Source organism: Phoca vitulina, unplaced genomic scaffold (genome assembly GCF_004348235.1).
Source record: "Phoca vitulina isolate PV1807 unplaced genomic scaffold, GSC_HSeal_1.0 scaffold63, whole genome shotgun sequence".
Lineage (NCBI taxonomy): Eukaryota > Metazoa > Chordata > Mammalia > Carnivora > Phocidae > Phoca > Phoca vitulina.
Window position 1 is genome coordinate 3,495,575 of NW_022589766.1, and position 21,698 is coordinate 3,517,272.

Sequence of the window (21,698 nt, forward strand, 5' to 3'; positions counted from 1 at the left end):
ATCCTAAAAATTTAAAGCAAGAATGGCTAAATATCAGAATTCACTAGAGCCTGAACAGCATGTTTGAAAGCAACAGCAAAGGTTTTGAGACTTCTCAGGCTGTTCTGCCTCAGCCAGCTTTTTGAATCTCTAGATTTTCAGTGGCCTCATCTTGCCCATTCTGCTTAGAATTATCTCACTAATGTCATTTTCCCCCCAAATCCTGGCTGCTGAACTTTTCACACTTCACTTGAGTTTTATAAGGCTTTTAATTAGGTTGTGTCTTGGTTCTAATGACAGGGAAGCCGTTTGATCTGACAACATAATAAGTAAGGCAGTTAAAGTTGAAAACTTAAGACCATATTCTCCTAAAGTTCACTGAAAGGTGAGAGGAAATCTTCCTGTTAGAGAACTGTGTAGCTCTCAGTGAGGACCGTGTGTAAATTAGGTAGAAATGAAACTGTCTATATAACATGCAAGAAGAATTTAGTCTCCTAATATGTTCTAATCCCAGCTTCCTAAATTCACTTTAGATTCCACGGTCCATGATTATCGTTATTGCCTTAGAGACACGCTCCACTCCCTTGCCCAGCTCTCCCTCTGTTGCACTTGGCCCTGGTAGCAAAACGCTTCCTAATGAAATCCAGCTAAACTCTAGCTCCATACCTACATCTAAGCATTTAAATGTGTCTTGGAAAAAATACAGTCCTCCTGACAGGTCTGCTCCCCTTTACAGTTAAATTCTCTAAAAGACTCTAACGATTATTCTCTTTCTCTTGTTGACCAGTCAGGCTTTCATCCCTACCACTTTACCAGAAGTAGTCTTGTCAAGGTCATCAGTGTCCTCTACAATGCCAAATGCGGTGATTGTTGGTAGCATTTGACATATTTGAGCATTTATTCTTTCTTGAAGCTTCTTCTTCATTTAGTTTCTGGAACAACTTTCTCTCTTGAGAAAGGTAACTCTCATCCTGTCTCTTAGTGTCCTCTGCTGGATCTTCCTCATCTCCCTGAGCTCCATTTGAGGGCCTCAGAGCTCATTCTATCTACTTGCTCCCTTGGTTATGCTGTCTACTTTACAGCTATAAATGCCTATCCCAATGTGTATGACTCCCCAGTTTAAATCTCCAGCCCAGGGACGCCTGGGTGGCTTAGTCAGTTAAGCGTCTGCCTTCGGCTCAGGTCATGATCCCAGGGTCTTGGGATCAAGTCCCTCATTGGGCTCCTTGTTCAGCGGGGAGCCTGCTTCTCCCTCTGCCTGCCGCTCTCCCTGCTTGTGTGCACTCTCTCTCTCTCTCTCTCTCTCGAACAAATAAAATCTTTAAAAAAATAAAAGAAAATAAAGTCTATAAATCTCCAGCCCAGACTTCTTCCCTGAACACCATACTGTACGTACAACTGCCTAATCGACGTCCCACTCAGAAGTCTAATAGGCATTTCAAGCTTAACCTGATAAAATCTGAAGGGGTATTCTCCCCCAAAACCTGCTCCTCTCCTACTTTTGAACAACAGTGAACAACAACTTCATTCTTCCAGTTATTCAGAAGAAAACCTCTGTCTCCTCTCATATCCCACATCAGACAGCCCATCAGCAAATCCTGTCAGCTTCTTAGCAGCTCTCACTTCTTCCCTGCCCCATTTGGACATTTTAGTGCCAGCCACCATCATCTTTTTCCTGGTCTGTTGAAGGAGCCTCCCGTCTCCTTGCTTCCACCCTTGCTCCTCTGCAGTGTAATCTCCACGTGGAAGCCAGAGTGATGCTTTTCAAACGTGAGCAGTATGGCAGTCCTTCACTCACAACTCACCAACTGACTCAGAATGGAGTATAGGGCCTGTGAAGCCCACATAATCTTGTTCCTGGGTCCCTTTCTGACCTCAGCTGCTATTCCCATCACTCAGTCTGCACACTGGTGTCTGTTTATTCTTCTGTTCCTCACATGTGCCAAGTACATTGCAAACTCAGGGCCTTTGCGTTTTTAAATCCCTCTGTCGGAATGTTCTCCTCACTGTAGCCACATGGTTTGCTCTCACACTTCAAGTCTCTCCTTAAATGTCACCTTATTAGACATAGATATTAAATGTCACCATATTAAACTTCCCTGACCATCATTTCTAAAACAACAGCAGTTTCCACCCCCTCATCCCTTTTTTCCCTTCTGTATTTCTCTTCATAGTCCTTACCACCTGACATATTGTGTGTTAGTCCGTTTGTTTGTGGTCTGTCTCCAACTAGAATATAATCATCCTAAGAGCAAGACTTTGTTTTTGTTTACTTGGGTATGTCCATCCTTTAGAACAGGTGAGCACTTAATGTACATCTGCTGAGTGAATGAGTACAAAAATTCCCTGTCCTACCTCAGTCGCTTCTTGGGTTCAGATTCAAATGTAGGCTTCAATTTTGGTACTTTGTTTTTGTGAACTTTGACTTAGCCAAATCATTTGAAAAAGAAAATAGTTGTCACCAAGTCTCCAAGCATTCACACTTGCTTACTTGCTTCATTAGTCAACACAGGCAGCATGCATTTTGTGGCAAGCTACCATAGGGAACTGGGGCCAACTGCCCTTGCTGTCAAGTTACCAAGAGTCCAGTTGGTGACAGCAGTAAACGGAGAGAAGTAACACATGAAACAAAGAATCATTTAGTAGAATGATGGAATAGAGTTCAGAGACTGTGTAATGTAATTCTTTTTCATGATCTCTCCAGTGGCAAGAAAAATAAAGGGTTAAACCAAACCTCTTTGTCCTGGAACGGTACAGATTTGTAATACTAGTTGCTAGGGAGTCTGAGCGCTTATTAGCATTTTAAAGGCTAGGAAAGCCTGTTGTTTAACCCTTTGTTTTTACACTTACATGACCTGGAGCACCTCCCTGCTTGTTAATAATACCTCTAATACCTATGGAAGCCACTTCAGGCAGAAGTCTTCATCCTTACCTTCCCCCTCCCCACCATGATTTAGGGGCTTCCAAATACCTGGTGCTAGTGTAAGAAACTGTAGTAACTGCCATGGGGCTAACCAAGAAAACAGAGGGAGGGAGAATTTCTTTGCACATTGGGCCTAAGGTGCCGGTGAACCCCATGGTCCCTTCTGAGACCTAGAACAGTGATTGATGCTGCAGAGGGCTTGGTCTTCTTCCCATAATGGAAGAAACTAAAATGGAACTATTGGCAAGAGCAGTTTGAATGAACTTAAGCTAATATAAGTCCCAAGAATAAATGTGAAAAGAAATTAAATCCTAAACTTTTTTCACTAAGTATGACATCACTGCAGTCCTTGAAGCTTCTGCATGCATTAACTTAACGTAGCCCTGAGTTGAGCCTCCACAGTGGGGATTTATGGGTCAGTTGACAAATGAGCATTGTCTGGGGCAGAAATGTTCTCATTAGAAAATGGGCAGCAAACTAACAGGTTTTTCCTCACCTTTAGTTGTGGGGACGCTGCCTCACGAGCATACACACTGTACAGACATTAATGGTTCAAAGATGTATTATTGACCATTTCCTAGGCATATAATTTTCTTTGAGCATTTGTGTTTTATAATTACTTGGGGAAAATTTGCTGCTTTTCTTCAGACATGATGAATAGGCTGTTTCTCAGTCTGTTAATTTTAGCATGATTGCCTTAATCTACCAGAAACTATAAATGTCAGTACATCCTGTTTACCTCCCAGGAGCTAGCAAGGAATAGATAAGGAATAGATAAGTCACTGATGGGGTAAATAGTTTTTAGAAATCAAATTCTCCAGAATTAACATTAAAATAGGTAGAATTCTATCAGTAGTTTATTGTTTAACAACTGCTAATCTTAAAACATTTGGTGTTTTGTAGAACTTATAAAAGACACAATTCATATCATTTTCCTTTAGATGTGTATATCTGTATCATTTAGAATTTGGGAGTTCAAATATAAAGTTTCAAGTTGTATTTACTTGGAGATTATTCCATACTGTTCTACCTACTAAGAGAAACAGTCCAAACTATAACAACGGTCCAGAATGAGGCCATAAAGAAGGAAGTCCGTAAAACAAGCCCTCTGAAAAACATAATTGCCCTTGCATTTTGCTTCTGGAAAAGACATAAAGCCACCTTCTGGCCTGAGAAGACCTTTGGAGTCTTTAAAAACATTACATTTGCCAAATAAAAATATCTGGTTATATTCCTCTTAGTTTACAGCATAGTGAAAGCAACCAGAAGCTGAGTCCTTGAGAAGCGACAGCAAGCTCTAGAACATTGAATAAAGGCCCTTGAGTCTTAATGTGCATAAATAGTTAGAAATGCGACTTTCTGTGCCCACCCTCAGAAATTGATTCACTAGGGCTGGAGTAAGGCCTGGGAGTCCCAGTTCTCAACGAGTCCCAGGGAATTCTCTTCATATGGTCTCTGGACTTCCCTTAGAAAAACATTGGTGTAGATACCAGAAAATCTATAAATAAGAAGCAGTCCAAACCTCATCAGTTGACAGCACTGAGTAATACTAACCCATGTCCATAATTCACTCATTCACCAGATATTTACTGAGTGCTTGCCATGTGTCACTTATTACTAGAGACAAGGAATGAGTGGAACAAGATAGTACTGTTCACCTTAAGTGTTAAGTCTAAGAAGATGTATAAGCAATCACAGTATAAGAACGCCATCTTTGAATCATTGATTCCTTTGTTAATTCATTCAGTGAACATTTATTGAGCATTGATATATAGCCCAGGCATTTTGCTTAAATAGAACATTCTTGGTTTATGAAGATAAAATAGTATAATAAATTTTAGAATGATTTTGATTGTTAAATGAGTATATTACAGTTATCTGGAAGATGTAGTTATGTGGAAAAGTTTCTTAATTATTCAGCTAATTGGAACTTAACAACTCTGATACCAGGCCAGATAATTGTAACTTAAAACGAGCTCTTTGTAGTATTAAATCCTTTGGGCAGAGTTCAAAATTCATCTGAATTACACTCAATTTCTATGTATTGTAATAAGATAAAGTCTTAACACGTAGTTTAAGAATGTAAAATCTTTTCTTTGGAATTGTATCTAATACTCAAGAAACAGAGTTCAGTCACGTTGCCCCCGTGTTCACGATCTGTGGATGTAACTGGGATTGTTTTTGAGTTAACAGTGTGTTCAGTCAAGCTGTCCAGAACCCGCCCACGCCTGCGCAGCCGGGCGTGTACAACAACATGAGCATCACCGTGTCCATGGCAGGTGGAAACACAAATGTTCAGAACATAAACCCAATGATGGGCCAGATGCAGATGAGCTCTTTGCAGATGCCAGGAATGAACACTGTGTGCCCCGAGCAGGTAAGTGACACAGCTGGCACGTGCTGCCCACCCCCCAGACCACACCACAGGTCACTCCTCCGGGGAAGACCAGGTATGTTCAGTTACTCGTCAAAAATAACCACACCGTCCAGTGATGCGTGTCCGTTATTTCTCAATAAACTAGGGGGAAAAGACGCACTTCTTTATGATTTCCCACCATCTTTTGATAATTACTACCTCTTAGATATATGATGGAAATTTTGACAGACCTTGTAAGATTTTAATCTCAAGAGATTTTATTGTTTTAGATTTATTATAAAATGATACAGGGGCACCTGGGGGTCTCAGTCAGTTAAGCGTCCGACTCTTGATCTCGGCTCGGGTCTGGATCTCAGGGTCATGAATCCAGGCCCTGAATTCAGGCCCTGAGTTGGGCTCCACGCTGGGCATGGAGCCTACTTAAAAATAAATAAATAAAACAAAATAAAATGATACATATAATACATTGGCTTGTAACTTACCCCTTTATATTCTGAACACATTTTCTTCACTTTTCCCTTTCATTTCAGCAAACATTTATTCAGTACTTACTATATACAAAGATAGCTCTGTGGGAGATAATAGTAACAAGTTGGGGAGACACAACATAAACAAAGGATCAGTTGAATAATAGGACAAAACCGCTGCGTAAGAGACAGACCTCCATGGGACCGTACATTTTATATCAGATTAGGGGTATGTGCAATTCACTACTGAGGGTTTCAAGGAAAAGCCGCGTGATTAGGAAAGGCTTCTTGGAAGGTTTGCCTGAAGAAAGAGAATAGAAAAAAACATTCAAGACTGGTTCCCACAGCATAACCTAGGCAAGGGATAGAGGTTGAAAAGTCTCATGAATGTTAAGGGGACCTTGATATTATATTTAAAGCAGAATTTATGTGGTAAGCTTTTTGGGGACGTTGCAAGCCATCTAAATGTTTTAGAGTTTATCCTGGAGCCTCCTGAAGATTTTTAAGGATAGAATGACTAAATTCAAAATGATATTTAAGAAGATCATTGGAGTATCTCCCTGTAGTTACTGTTCTCATTTTGAGCAACGACAAAGTAGACTGTGCTCGTGTAGCCACAATTTATAACAAGTCTTAAAAACATGTAAACCCTGATTACCTTTTCTGTAGGATGCCTTTTTGATGTGAATTTTTTTAGAAAACTTTCTGTTCCCCAGATATTATATAATAAGTCCCTAAGGAGTTTAGCAGGGAAAAAAATCAACAACTTAGTGATTCATTTCTTATAGCAAAATAGAAGACCTAAATAGTATTGTCTGTTGTCCTTGTTCTTATTATTCATTTATTAGAATTTTTCACTACCTCCAGCAGATTAAAATAACAAAAAATATAATGAGTTAGGTAAAAGAATATTACACTCAAAGCGTAGTTCTTATTTAGTTGGGTCTTGCTTTCTTATTCAATTCGACAATCTGTACCTTTTATTTGGAGTGGTTAGCTCACTGACATTTAATGTGATTCTTGATATGGTTGACTTGAAATATCTCATCTTTTTTGGGTTTTTTTTGTTCCATCTCTTGCCTTTCTTTGTTTAATTGAACATTTTAATTCATTTTATCTCCTTTGATGGCTTAATAACTATATATAACTCCATTTTGTTATTTTAGTGGTTGCTTCAGAGTTTATAGCATACATCTTTAACTTATTGTCATGTACCTTCAAGTGCTATGATAATCATCTCGTGTATAAAAACCTCACAGCTGTTGACTTCCATTTCTCCCCTCCTGTGCTGTTGTTACCATACATGTCTACTTACGTCATATACCCCACGTACTTTTACTTTAAACAATTACATATTTTTTTTAATTTTAAGAATGTATGATGACTAACATAACGTAATAAAATAAAATTAAAAATAAGTAAGACAAAACAAAACAAAAAAGAACGTTTATATTTACCTGTGTAGTGATTTACAGTGGTCTTCATTCCTTTGTGTAGATCCAAATTTCCAGCTTGGTATCATTTTCCTTCTGCCTGAAGGTCTTCATTTAGCATTTCTTATGGTTTGCCGCTGCTGAATTCTTTCAGCTTTTGTATGTCTAAAAAAGTTTTTGTTTCCCCTTCATCTTTGAAAGAGTTTTTTCCCTGAATTTTAGGTTGACTTTAGTTTTAGCTTTCAGTACTTGAGAGATGTTGCGCCGCTGCAGTATTTCTGATGTGTTATCTGCTGGCATTTTCTCTTTGTTCCTCTGTACATGATTGATTTTTCTCCCACTCTGGCTGCTTTTAAAAACGATTATTCTCTTTGTCACTGGTTTTAAGGAATTTGATTACAGTATGCCTTAGTGATTGTTTTCATGGTTCTTGTGCTTGGAGTTCAGTGAGCTTCTTGATTTATGGATATATAATTTTCATCAAATTTGCAAAACTATTGACCATTGTTTCTTCAGATATTTTTTCTGTCACCACCCACCTCCTTTCCTTCAGAGACTCTTAATTACACACGCACACACATATTATTATATTATATTATATCATATCATATTATATTATATATACATAGTTGGCCACTTGAACTTGTCCCACAGCTCACTGATCCTCTGGATTTGTGGATTTTGGGGGGAGGGGTACAAGGTCAGTCGGTTTTTTTCTCTGTGTTTCATTTTGGATAGTTTCTATTGCTGTAGCTTTAAGTTCACTAATCTTCTTCTTTTCTTTTCTTTTTTTTTTTGCAATGTCTGATCTGTTAATTTCACCCAGTATATTTTTCATCTCAGGTATTCCGCTCTCCTCTCCAGAAGTTCAGTGCGGACCTCTTTTATATCTTCTGTGCCTCTAACACGTTTAGCCTTTCCTCTTATCTTCTTGAACATCCAGAATACGGTTCTTGTAATAACTGTCTTAATATTCGTGTGTGTCAGTTCTGTCATCTGCATCATTTTGGGGTTGGTTTCAACTGATTGACTTTTCATTATAGGTCATATTTTTCTGCTAATTTGCATGACTTGGTAATCTTTTATTGGGTGCCAAACATGTGAATTTTACCTTGGTGATATTCCTACATTCTTGAGCTTTATTCTGGGAAATGGTTCAGTTACTTGAAACAGTTTGATCCTTTCAGGTCTTGCTTTTTTGTTTAGTAGGACCAGAGCAGTATTTAGTATAGGGATCATTTTACTTTACTACTGAGGCAAAGCCTTTCTAATATGCTGCCTGATACTATATGAATTATGATGTTTTCCACTGTGGCTGGTTGGATCAGGACCTATTCCCAGCTCTGTGTGAGCTTTGGGAATTATTCCATCAACAGCTTTTCCGGTGACTCTTTCCTCTGCTTTGGGTAGTTCCCTAAAATCCATTAGCAGATCAGTACTAAGTTGCAGACTCGAGGGGACCCTCTGCAGCTCTTCAGAGCTTTCTCTCTGTATAGCTCCCTCTCCTCTGATATTCTGCCCTGTGAATTCCAGCTGCCTTGACCATCTCAGACATCCAGCTGCATCATCTCAGCTCAGGGAGCCTGCAGGGCTCTGCCAGGGTTCCCTGTCCCCACTCTGGCTGCAGCCTGGAAATTCTCTGGAGACAGTAGGCTGAGGCAATTGTAGGACTCACCTCAGTTGTTTCCTAGCTCTTAGGGATCACTCTCCTTCATTGGGTTTGTCCAATGTCTTGAGTGCCTTCGTTTCATATATTTTATCCAATTTTTTCATTGATTCAGGCAGAAGATATACCTGATTGCTATTACTAAATCTTGGCAAGAAATAAAAGTCGTTTGTTGATTAACTTTTGTGTGTGTGAATTTAACTTTTTATTGAAGTATCATATAAGAATATACAGAAAAATACACAACTCCATGAATTTTCACAAACTGAACACATCTTTAAAGCTACCATTCAGATCAAGAAACAAAACATTATCAGCGGTACCCCGGAGGTTCCCTTCATGCTCCCTTCCACATCCCTCTTCACCCCTGCAAAGGGAACCACTGTCCTGACTTATAACAACACAGTAAATTGCTAAGCTTTTTATTTCTGCTGCACCCCTATTTTCTGTCAGTGAGATTATTTTTCATTGAAGAATTTGGTCTTCAACTTAAACAACTAGCTCGTAATTTGGTCTTGTACTTATCTTTAATAGATAAATGATCCAGCACTGAGACACACAGGCCTCTACTGCAACCAGCTCTCATCCACTGACCTGCTCAAAACAGAAACAGATGGAACCCAGGTCAGTAAGAAACTTTAAAACCCAGAGCTGCCAAATGTACTCTAGATACACAGGAAACTTTGTTTTAGCATCGTGGTTAAGAGCCTGACCTTGGGAGTCAGACCTGGGTGTGAGTCCTGGCTCTGCTCTTCTTAGCTGTGTCCTCCTGGACATGTTAGGGAAGTTTCCTGAGCTGCTACTTAACCAACAGAACTAACAAGATACCTGCTAATAGGATTGTTGAGAGGGTTAAATGTGAGAAGTTTTCAAAAGGTTTAATCCAGTGGTAAAACAGGATAAAGGGATCACAAATGGTGGCCACTAATTGTTATATAGTAAAGAAGCACAGTTCTGAAACTCATGTGTAATCAAAGTACCTCAAAAGATCTCAGTAAATTCAGACAAAATAGAGCATCTGCTGTTACTCTGCCTCCTTTTAGAAGTTTGTTTCAAAACAAAACAGATAGCAAGGCTGGCCACTTTCCTATATTAACCTAAATTTAGAGATTTGGGATGTTTGAGTTCACTTCAGTAACTTTGATTTAGTCTTTAGTCTCTTAATAAATATATATTTTTAAGATACTATACAGGCATTAGGGTAAGGTGGAGATACAAAGAAACATGAGACATGTCTGCCCTCTAGGTGAACTGTGGGGAGAAGTGAGGAAGGGAAGTTTCATTTGTGAAATGCTTATAATTTGCCCAGCACTGTGCTAAGCACTGTGCCTTATCTCACGTAAGCCTCACTACGACCCTATGAAGGACCTAGTATTCGTTTTGTTCACAGATGAAGAAACAGACCATGAGATTTAACTCATGTGTGCACAATTCACAAAGCTAGAAAGTGGCAGAGCTGAGGTTCAACTCAGGTATTTCTAACACCGAAGTTCATGCTCTTTCTGCCATACCACTTAGGTCCTCTTGAAAGATAGAACATGTAGACATATACACATTGTCACATAGCCAGAAGAAGGCAAACTCAAATTTATGTTACAAGTAACAGGAACCATAGTGTTCAAAGAAAGGAGAAAATGCTGTGAGGGTCAGAAGAGCATTTCCACAGGAGCTGAACTGGACCTTGAGGACAGTTAGCAAGGCAAGGTGAAGGAGAAGGTGTCAGAGGCTGGAGGAGGGAATGAGCTTGCAAGTCTAGGGGACCGTAAGTAGAGGGCACAGAGACGGGGAAACAGTAATGTCTTAGCATGGTCCTGGGAAACCAAATCCACTGAAGGTAAAAATAAGATTTTATAGGAATTAAATTTGGTAAAATAGATTGCGGCAGATTTCCAGGAGCCTTGAATGCTAAACTCAGGGGTTTGGATTGAGTCCTACAGATGAAGTGTCACCCTCAGGAGGAGCAGTGTTGCAACCAACAGCTCAGGCTTCATCTTGAGGAGGAAGAGGGACAGGAGGAGCAGTGAGCAGCCTCCTCAGGAGGAGGAGGACCAGCTAGCGCCATGTCCGTAGTTGGAGCCGCAGGAGATAGGATCTGAGTCCTGTGAGGGTGAAGAGGGGATTTTGTGATGGGGAAAATGAAGTCTTCATTAGAAGGTTTCCAAAGTCTCACTCCTGCAGAGACATATACTGGGCAGCTTGGCAAATTAATTAAAACTAAACAACCGAGTTTTAAAGTTCTGGAGCTCTGAAACAGCATTTGGATTGGTATGAAAACTCTGTCGGAAAATCTTAACGAGGTTTGGACTCCACTCACACCACTCTTCTCACCTGGCAAATCGTAGGATTTGTGTTCGTCTTGCTTTGCCTGTCTGTGAAGGTGTGGCCATATCTGAAGTCCTTTGAGGTCTGGTCTAAGGCATCCTGTTTTTAAGTAGCAGTTCAAATTGGCTGAAGTTTGGTTTGATCTTTTCCATTTTTTTTTAAATTTCAAAATAGACTATCTTAAAAGCATTCTTTTTAAAGAAGCAAAATTTTCTCTCTAGTTCGTTTGATCGTGCCTTTATTAAGAATGTTTTTTAAGTGTTTGGGGACAGAAACACCTTGTGCTTTGCCCCAGTATTTCATATGTTGAAACACATAAACATGAAATTTTACATGCTGTTATTTTTCTTAGTCAGTCAGTGCCTAAAAGCCCTATAGCTTGTGCTTATGCCAAGTTTCAGTGGCAGAACCTTCTTTCTGTTGTAGCCCATCATGCAATCTCTGTTTGCTCCAGTGCTTTGGTAGTTGCCAAACAGAAGCTTGGGAGTGAGACAGGTGTACAGGAAAGGAGAAGGAAAAGAACCAAGGAGGAGGGTTCGAGGAGGATTGAGGACTACCTGTATTTGGAGAACAGAGACGGGGAAGAGGCAAGACAGAGCAGAGAACCAGAAAAGAACAGAATATAGAGAAGCAGGAAGAAGGCTTAGTAGGGGGATTGTTGACATGGAGAGAGAGGAGGGGTCAGGGCCAGAGCTCCAGAAGGAAAAGAGTAGGAAAGAGAAGTTAGGAACAGAGGGGAGGGAAGGGCACAGGGATAGCTAGTGAATAGACTCAGAGAGTTGGTGTATGTTAGTCGCACAAAAAAGAGCCCAAAGAAAGAAGAAAACAAATGGGAGCCTGTGGGGTCCAGAAGCAAAACTTGGGAAATCGGGCAAAGAAGAGGATAAGGAGAAAAATGATGCTAATATAACTAGAGGTTTAATCCACCAAGCTACGAAGACTCAGCTCAGAGGCTGTCTGTCTTTTCTGAGGGAGTGTAGAGTGGAGGTGTAGATGGATCAAGAGGGAAACACATTGGGGACTGGACTGATACAGCAGTTGGAGGTTGGGACATTTGACATGTGGCCAACGAAGGTTGATGAAAACAACTTTTATTCAATTAGGATAGAAAAGTTTTCAGAAAAGCTGAGTGGAATTGACATAAATTAGTGATGAATGACCAAAAAAATGCATCACTAATCTAAAATACTTCATGTACCTATTAAACATGAAGCACAAATTTGCCAAAGGATTGAGACACTAACAGATGTACTTGGATGCCTTGGAAGGCATCTCAGTTCTTGGTCTGGAACATTTGCAAGTGTGATACTGGCTTTATTCAGTTCGACAAATGACTTTTTAATAAGGATGGTTGTAAAAACTAACTTCTGGCTTTGTTTTCCCAATAGAAAATGCTAGAACTATGCAACTTTAGACATTTTTAAGGGATACGTGTTTTATTACTGAAAGTAGCTAAAGGGAAAATTCACACTGTTCTCAGCTAGTAATTGACTGTTATTTTTAGCTCATGTGTTTAAATGAATTGTCTGTCAGGAAAAAGAAGTTAAATATAAAATTGTTCTACTAATATTTTGCTGTAATTCAAAAGCCAATATGTAAAAGAGCTATGTAATAGTATATTTAGATACTACACAAATCTTCTGGACATTAACTTTAGTAATGCTGATGTCCTATTACTGAGTTGTGGTGGTTTTTATTTTGCTAATACTGGGTTAAAGCCCTTAATTTTCTAACAACGTAAAGTTTTTTTTATCCTACTAGTCATCCATAGAATGCTTTTGTAACCAATTTCCAAATAATATATATATATATGTGTGTGTGTGTGTGTGTGTGTGTGTATATATATATATTATATATATATATTTTTAAACCCACCACTGGACACCCAGACTCTGACACTGGGCTTTTCCCAATCTTGGCAATATTAGCAGTGATGCTCATTTTCATTATTGATGGCAACCCTGTAGGAGGCTTGACCATTCCAATTTTGATTTTATTTTTAAAGTGTGAACTTTCCAGAACCCTGAGCAAAATGAGTGCAGCGATTTTCTTTTTGTAGGACAAGAAGACAGAAGAGTTCTTCTCTGTGGTGACTACAGACTAGAGGAATGCTCTAGTGAGTTTCCACTTCAAGTAGTACCCACTCATAAGCCGGGGGGGCAGACCCTTCTGTCTAAACACATCTTTTATTTGTGTTCCAGCAGGTGCAACAGGTTCAGGTGTTTGCTGACGTCCAGTGTACAGTGAATCTGGTAGGCGGGGACCCTTACCTGAACCAGCCTGGTCCACTGGGAACTCAAAAACCCACGGCAGGACCACAGACCCCCCAGGCCCAGCAGAAGAGCCTCCTTCAGCAGCTACTGACTGAATAACCACTTTTAAAGGAATGTGAAATTTAAATAATAGACATACAGAGATATACAAATATATTATATATTTTTCTGAGATTTTTGATATCTCAATCTGCAGCCATTCTTCAGGTCGTAGCATTTGGAGCAAAAAAAAAAAAAAAAGGAATTCACTTTTGTTGGAAGATTGAGAGGTGTTTTTGTTTCTTTGTAAAGGCCTTGGATATTGAAAAAAAAATAACAAGGCAGAACAGTTGGACAATCTATTTCTTGAGCCAAATTTAATTATTCTTATTTTTGTAATCAGTCATTGGCTTCTTATCTGGATGAAGGCTTTTGGAGGAGAACCAAAACGACAAGTTCCGAGGGGAAGATGAAGCCCCACCTCTGCTGGTTCAGTCCTGACCCTGACAAGGAAGAAGGGCCCAGTGGGGCTTTGCCTGTGCCCATCCACCAAAGGCTGTCACGTGTGTCTAAATCAGCAGCCCTCCCCTTCCCGACCCCAGCAGCTTGTGTGTACAATCAGCTTCTTCTAGCAACTCTCTATCTGTTGGCTTCAAGAGAATATTTTGCCTCCCATATGTACCCCTTCTTTTTTTAAAGATGGATTTAAACCAAGATGCCTCCAGGAACGAGGACGAAATGAGTATATTCACAGAGGAATCCAAAAAATACAGTTTGGGGGAAAATGCAATAATTTTTGATGAGATGGGTGAAGGACAAGAAGCGAGTTCTGTCAATTATTGTAGATACAATTTTTCTGATTAAATCTGGAAAAAAAGGCAGCCTGTTCTTTCTGCTTTTATTGTATTAACAGCTAAGGTAGCTAAAGTTATTTAAAATAAAATTAAATTTATGATCCAAGTAGCTTATTTTTCCCTTTAAATCTCACTGTAAATATATTTGATTTCTTGCAGAAATTGATTTCCTTCTGTTTAATTTTATGGTTTTATTATCATACTCTTGATTTTTCTAAACTTGTGTGTGAATATATCATTGACTGAATTGCAGTTACACTTGGCTAGTGAGATTTCATTATTTTACTAACTGTGATGCCATGTATGGATTTACTTTGCAGTTCACATCCAAATGCCACTGCCAGAAAGAGCTGTTGGAGATGAGCTAGCGCACACTGCCCTAGAGTGTCCCTGGGATCACCTACCTTGAGACAGTGCAAGGAGTTAACACCAGAAGTGCACACGCTACTTGTACAGAGAAAAATTAGTACTCAAAGAAAATTTTCCTGTGTTTTAGATTGACTGTGGGGATTTGAATTTTCATCAGTGCAAATATAAATTTCTCTATCCTACTCTGAGGCTAATTGGTACCGTATTTTCCCTTTGTGTCTTGTCACTCTGCCACGTCTTGTCTCATCCTGGCCTCTGAGTCAAGGACCCAGTGAACTGCCTCTAGTTCTAGAAGTTCCACTGCAAGGCCAGGAAAGCTTGAGAAGGGTATTGTGGAAGAAGCAAAGGTAGACCCCCATCACTCGCCTTTACCTGCACCCCGGGCCTGTGAATGATGACAGCATCTGACATCGTGCACCAGCTACCTCTGCTTCCACGGCAGAGCAAAGGCCATAAGAACTAAGAACGGATGAGGAGCATGGACTCAGACACCAAGGAAGAAGCCATTTTCCCAGGTCCTCCTTTGTGCATCTCACCACCCCTAGTTACAGATAACTCCACTGAACAGCATCTACTCAGAAACTATACCGAATAAAAAGATTGCTGGAAGGGCTCACATGGGTAGCAACTATGAAACAGAAATAGGACACTCAGTTACAAACATTATCTCTTTTAGTTTTTCAGAAAATGCATCCCTGATTTCATTCATTCCCAGCTTGAACGCCCAGCCATATTACTCTAGTCCTTACCAAACTGCTCTAGGAGGTCATTTCTGTTTTGTTTGTGATATTTAGATGTGCAGACTTCAGGAAGTTCACCTTTAACTTCAGCATTCCAGATGAAGTTTCCTGACTCAGTGCTTTTGCATAAGGAACTAGTTTTAAAAAGTGGTAAGGAAAATTGGAGATGCTAATAACATCCTCCCCATCCCAGCTGCACCTTAAAGTATGCATGTCACCTTCAAGGTTTTATAATTGCACTGTTTGTTTTATGTATGTACAGATTAAAATTATTGCTACATTTGAGGAAAATAAAATTGCTTGCTTCTATGTAATTCCTGTCATTCCACAGGAAATTCACTTTTCCAGCTCCTGAATAGAATTTGTTTAACAACCTCCTGGGTTGCCTCTTCATTTACAGGGAAGAAATGAAACCTACATCCTGCAGGAATTGCCAGAGCCCCAATGACTAATGAGTCATTAAAGGATCACAAAAGAAAGGATCCCTGAAGCCAAAGATCCTCAAAGGCACCCTGATACGAACCAGTGAAAATTGGAAAGGGTCAAAGTAAAGTTGTGAGAGTGGGCAATGAGGAAATCGTACCTTTGGCCGTTTGCCCTATGATTCAACACACGGGTCCTGCTGTTTCTGGACCCAGGAGATGGAGTCGGGCAGTCCTTCGTAGCTACAGGACACCATCTCCATCATTGGTTTTTATATAATAACATTTATTATTAGTATGCAGATTACAGAGATGTTGAATCTTACTTAAGGAGGCTCCTTCATTTTGCCCTTACATTTTATAAAATGTAGGCTCTTGTCTCTTGTTTGTGTGTTTTTAAAGCAGCCTAAATCCACCAACACTTGGCTAAGTAGGCCAGGGTAAGGAGGGTAAGCAAATGTGATTCTAGAAGGCATTCCACACACAGTCCTACGTATAAATAGACACAGATTTGGTGGCTGCTCTCTGAAGTCATGCTTACAGGAGAATAAAAGCTTTTTTCCCGATGTTGGGATAAGGTAAAAATGATACTTGGCTTAGATGAGTCTGAACATTGATTTAAATTTATGCTAAGGTAGGGGTGGGAAGGCCACTAGAAAAACTAATAGAAACAACTGAGGAAAAAGTGAGGTTGCTATAGAACTTCCATCTTCTTTATGGTTTGGCCAAGATAGGTTCATACCTAGAAACTGTCTCCTGGGCCCTGAGAGTCAAAGGAAAAGAAAGGACAGTTGTCTATTTACAAAGGAAGCTATGCTGATTTCCTCCTTGACATGAACTACTCTTACCAGGAGAGCAGCTCCACTTGAAAAAAGTGAATGATTCAGAGCAAGCTTGATCCTTGGCCATTCCTGTACCTCTGAAAAAGATCTTGATGATTTAATTAAGCCCATAAATTCTTTTTATTGGAGAAAACTGCCAAAGGAAGCATTCCTCCATCCAGAACCTTTTCTGCCAGCACTAAATTAGTTTTCTTTATATGTTTTATTTTCATTGCCACAAGAGCTCTTAACAAGATTAAAGAAACCCAAAGCTCTGGCCTCATTCAACATGTTTTATTGTCTTTATCCAAGGCGCTAAGATGTGGAAGAATCCAGAGAGAGACGCGAACCCTGCCCTCCCAGAGCTTATATTCCATTGGGGAGGACACACGTACTTCTAATCACAATAGGACTAAGTGGTATCAAGGAGAGTTAGAAGTTGCTTTATGAGTGAAACCTGGTCTGGAGGGTCAAGGAAAGTTTCCTTGCCGAAGAAATGGCATTTGAGGTGTGGTTTGTAGGATGAAGAGGAGGGAGCTCAGAGGGCAGGGTGACAATTCTGAGGAACTGCAGGTCATGAAGACAGGAAGGAACCTCAGAACTTTTTTTTTTTAATTGTTAACCAGTTTCTGAGTTCTCATAAACATTAGAATTATGTCAGCTGGTGAATTGGAAAGTAATTGAAATCAGCCCTTGGCTCCAGGAGAAACATGAACCAGGCTTTGGGACCCTCACTTGGAAATTGTGGCAGCCTATAGCGAAGGTCTCTTCCATAACTAGCCCTGTCCAGCCAGAAGCACGGGCTTTTATCTTTTTTTTGCCAAATGGGCCACAATAATGTTGTAGCATTAGGGGAACATTCAGGGAAAACACATGTGCTTTTAGGTTCATTGTCTCATTCAATCCCTGCAGTCCTTTTGAGAGAGATGTTATAAAGAGAAAACAAACTGAAAGGTTATGACCCAAAACATGGTTTATCAGGGGAATTGGAACCTGAAGCCAAGTCTGATTCCAAATTCTGGATTCACCATCCTGGACAACATGACGGAGGACTGCTTCAGAGTCCGCAGACGTTAATCTCACTGTGTGGCCTCAAGCAAGGCTTTCTTCTATGAAATAACTTTTTTTTTTTTTTTAAGATTTTCTTTATTTGAGAGAGAGAACGAGCAAGGGGGAGGAGCAGAGGGAGAGGGAGAAGCAGACTCCTTGCAGAGCAGGGAGCCCGACACGGGGCTCGATCCCAGGACCCCAATATCATGACCTGAGCCAAAGGCAGCCACTTAACCGACTGAGCCACCCAGGCACCCCTGAAATAACTTTTAAAAACAGGCCTTGAAAACCAGGGTGGGTTGCGGGGGAGCCCAAGGGCTAAGAAGAGAGGACCTGGTCCTTCTCCAGAGGTAGTCCAAGCCTGCCCTTCAGAGGCCTAACTGGGGCTGAGCTTTGGCATCAGGTCAGGAAGAAGTCCCACCACAGTCTGGGGAGAGGCATTCTAGCATAATCTAAACAGGAAATGAATTAGGGGCTCTGTGGAACTGCAGTGTCAAGCACTTAGCTTGAAAGAATTTTGGAAAACGTGGGCTCCTTATGCAGCAGGTATAAACGAGAGACTGAGGTTCACTTTTGTGAGGCAGGGCCCCTACAATTCCTCCTAGGAAATTTGGTTTCTTGGATCACATCATGGAGGCAAGAAATCACCTTTCTCTGGCTCTGGAGCCTTCTGCAAACAATCTTTTTCCTCTGCTGGAGTTTGGCTCCGGTCTAATCATTTGTATTTGTCTCAGAACTTTGGTCCTTTATGCAACCAGCAGAACCAACCAATGCCCACAAGTATCTGTAGCAAACCTGAGACATTCGCTTGAGAAAAGAAGAACAAAAATGTTTACAGGAATAATTTCTTCTTTTTTGTAAAGTGAGTTAGCTTTTTTTTTTTTTTCTAAGTAATCTCTACACCCAGCATGGGGCTTGAACTCATGACCCCAAGATCAAGAGTCACATGCTGTATCTACTGAACCAGGCAGGCACCCCTTAAAGTAATAATTTCTATTCCATCAGGTTTTCTCCCCACTCCAATGCCCAGAGGTCCTAAGGTGCAGGATAAAACAAAACCTGCTACCAAGGTTTATATATTCCACTTCTGATGATCTGTTGCCGTACAGATGACTATGATAGGCAGTGTGGGAAGTACAGAGAGAGTTGCCTGAAGCTGCTTCCTTTCTAATAATGGAGACTCTGCATCCATTAAGAAATACGTTTCTACTCTGCTAGGCAATATGCTAGGCTGATACTCTTGTCCTAATAATTTCTTAGTTTGTACAGCACTTTCACATACAGTATGTCTTTTTTTTTTGCCATGCATTTTTTTAAATTTTGTTTTATTTTGTTATGTTAATCACCATACATTACATCATTAGTTTTTGATGTAGTGTTCCATGAATCCCATGAAGCAATTAGAGTCTGAAGCTCAGATTTATGGTCAGGTGGCTGGGAAATTCTGGACACAAGAGTCAACCCTTGGGTTTTGTGATGAGACCTGCCGTTCTTTCCACTGCGCGATACAACTGTTAGAGACAACAGAACCTAGACAGTGACACATAAAAACTGGGAATCGTGATGCGTTAACAGTTGTTCTTAGAAGCTTGTAAGGATTTCCATTTTGAAAATAAAACTGGGCACTAATTTTGATTTTTTTTTTTTTTTTTTTGTATTTTAAATTTGTGTGAGGAGGATAGTTCTCAAGTAAGTCCCTGTACTCTCCTGGGCAATTTCATCTTTTTCTTTGATCTCAGTACCACTTACATTGATAACGCATCTTAAGTACACTCCTCTAGCCAAGATAGGCCTCAAGATCCAGGCCTGAATTTCCAGCTGGCGAACATTACCACGTGCACGGATTCCACCACCCCAGCCCAGCACCTCAAACTCAATCACAAACCAAATCACTTACTTCCCCACAAACACATTCTTTGTCTGTTATCTAGATTAATTGCATCACCATCCTATTAGTGGTCATTTTCAACAACTTCCTCCCACTCATCTCACCAAATTGCCAACAGTTTGCCTTTGTCGTATAGCTATCTTCTCCCTTCTAGCCCCATTAATCACAGACTGAATTCAGGACTTAATTATCTTTCTTTGGATGATTACAGTAACCACCTCCCCACCTTTTACCTTCATCTCTCACACAGTCTATCAGAGAAGTCTTTCTGAACACAACCTTCAGAGTCTTTTAATGACTGTTTCTTTCCTATAGTTGATTTGAAATCAACCTGCCTTTTAAGCTTCATTACCCTCGACGTTCTCTAAACAAACAATCCTGTCACACTGATCTGGTCTTCATCCTTGAATTTACTACCTTCGTTCTCACTTACATTGCCATATTCATTCTTTTTCCTCAGCCTTTAATGCTCCTCCTTTCTCCTCCCTACTTGTCCCTTCAAAGCTTCAATTTAGATCCTTTCTAAGAAGCCCTCCCCTGATCCACACGCTTAAATTAGCCCCCTCTTCTGTACTGTCTTGCTCCAGTGTTTGGGCCTCCGTTGGCACTTGGTTAGGTGTACATCTGTTTCTCTCCTCCAACAAATTATAAGATTTTTATTTTTTTTTTATTTTTAAATTGTAAGCTTTTCAAAGAAGAGGTTCAAGTCTCCCCCCCCCCCCCCCCCACCCCCGCTGAGAGCCTTCCACATAGTAGGCTCTGAACTAGATTGAAGAACTAGATTCAGAGCAGTGTTTTAAATCAGGGAAAGGAGCTGATGGGCAGAACAGGCACTGAGTTATCTTCCTAGAGTCTGGATTGTTGAGCTAATGAAAAGTTGCAAAAGTGTCCAAGAGTTTGGGGCGCCTGGGTGGCTCAGTCGTTAGGCATCTGCCTTCAGCTCAGGTCATGATCCCAGGGTCCTGGGATTGAGACCCACATCAGGCTCCCTGCTCCACGGGAAGCCTGCTTCTCCCTCTCCCACTCCCCCTGCTTATGTTCCCTCTCTCGCTGTGTCTCTCTCTGTCAAATAAATAAATAAAATCTTAAAAAAAAAAAAAGTGTCCAAGAGTTCAAGATAAGGTCATAATTCTACCCTGATGATTATTCTCTTTTTTCATGAAATGTGAGCCCCACATATTTGGGGAATTTGAAGAACATTAGCTGTTACCTTTAATACTTCCCCTTCTTAAGGATGGTGTTTTTATAAAGTTAATGCACATGTAAGTTACTCAAAAGTAATACTTTTATCACGCTCTCAAGCTTTGTGCTGATGTTAGCAATTGTATTTTAAATGAGAATTATTTAGTAAGCCAGACTTTTAAAGTTCAACCAAAACCAGCGGGGAGAAAGGATCTACATAGAACATTATTTAAAGACTCATGCACATCTAAGCTTAGGCTTTAAAATTTCATCCTACCTTCTCTTGCAAGCTTTTTCCAAGCCTTTTATTAAGGACTTTTTCAAATGCGTATTAAAGTAGAAAAAACAGTATAATGAACCAGTTCCAAGTTTTAAAATCAGTCTTTGATGTGTGATTTTTATAACCCCAAATAAAGAGATGACTTCAGGCACTCTGTCAATTTCCAGTTCAAAATTAAGTTGTGGTTAGCTTTGGAAACCTTCAGACTTAAGAGTTTTTGTTTGTTTGTTTAAAGATTTTATTTATTTGACAGAGAGAGACACAGCGAGAGAGGGAACACAAGCAGGGGGAGTGGGAGAGGGAGAGGCAGGCTTCCCACGGAGCAGGGAGCCCGTTGCCATGGGGCTCGATCCCAGGACCCTGGGATCATGACCTGAGCCAAAGGCAGGCGCCCAATGACCAAGCCACCCAGGCGCCCCAAGAGTTTGTTTGTTAAAGTATTACACAATAGCTACTTTAAAGAATGAGTATTTTAAAGAAATAGTAATAATAATTTATATTTTCAGTCAACAGATACTGATTTCTTGCCTACATTTGTCAGTTACTATTCAGGCACTGGGGCTACATCAATGAGGAGAATAAAAATCCCTGTTCTCACGGAGCTTGCATTCTAATGAAGGTTGATTGACAAATGAGCAAAATACGGGGTGTGTCAGATGCTAAGTGCTGTGAA

At 40.3% G+C, this 21,698-nt stretch overlaps 1 protein-coding gene across 12 annotated transcripts in view; it reads left to right on the top strand.

Moving 5' to 3' along the window:
• NCOA1 (nuclear receptor coactivator 1) overlaps positions 1-15,759 on the top strand; it is a 240,107-nt gene extending 224,348 nt beyond the window's left edge. For 8 of the 12 annotated variants that reach the window (XM_032391532.1, XM_032391539.1, XM_032391541.1 and 5 more), the window contains 3 exons: positions 5,096-5,279; positions 9,380-9,469; positions 13,369-13,667. In XM_032391532.1, the coding sequence (XP_032247423.1) occupies positions 5,096-5,279; positions 9,380-9,469; positions 13,369-13,539 (445 nt within the window). In that variant the 3' untranslated portion in view covers positions 13,540-13,667. Of the gene's footprint in view, positions 1-5,095; positions 5,280-9,379; positions 9,470-13,226; positions 13,284-13,368 lie in introns of all 12 variants that reach the window. The other 4 variants (XM_032391542.1, XM_032391543.1, XM_032391531.1 and 1 more) reach the window with 4 other exon arrangements.
• Positions 15,760-21,698: the final 5,939 nt, after the last annotated feature.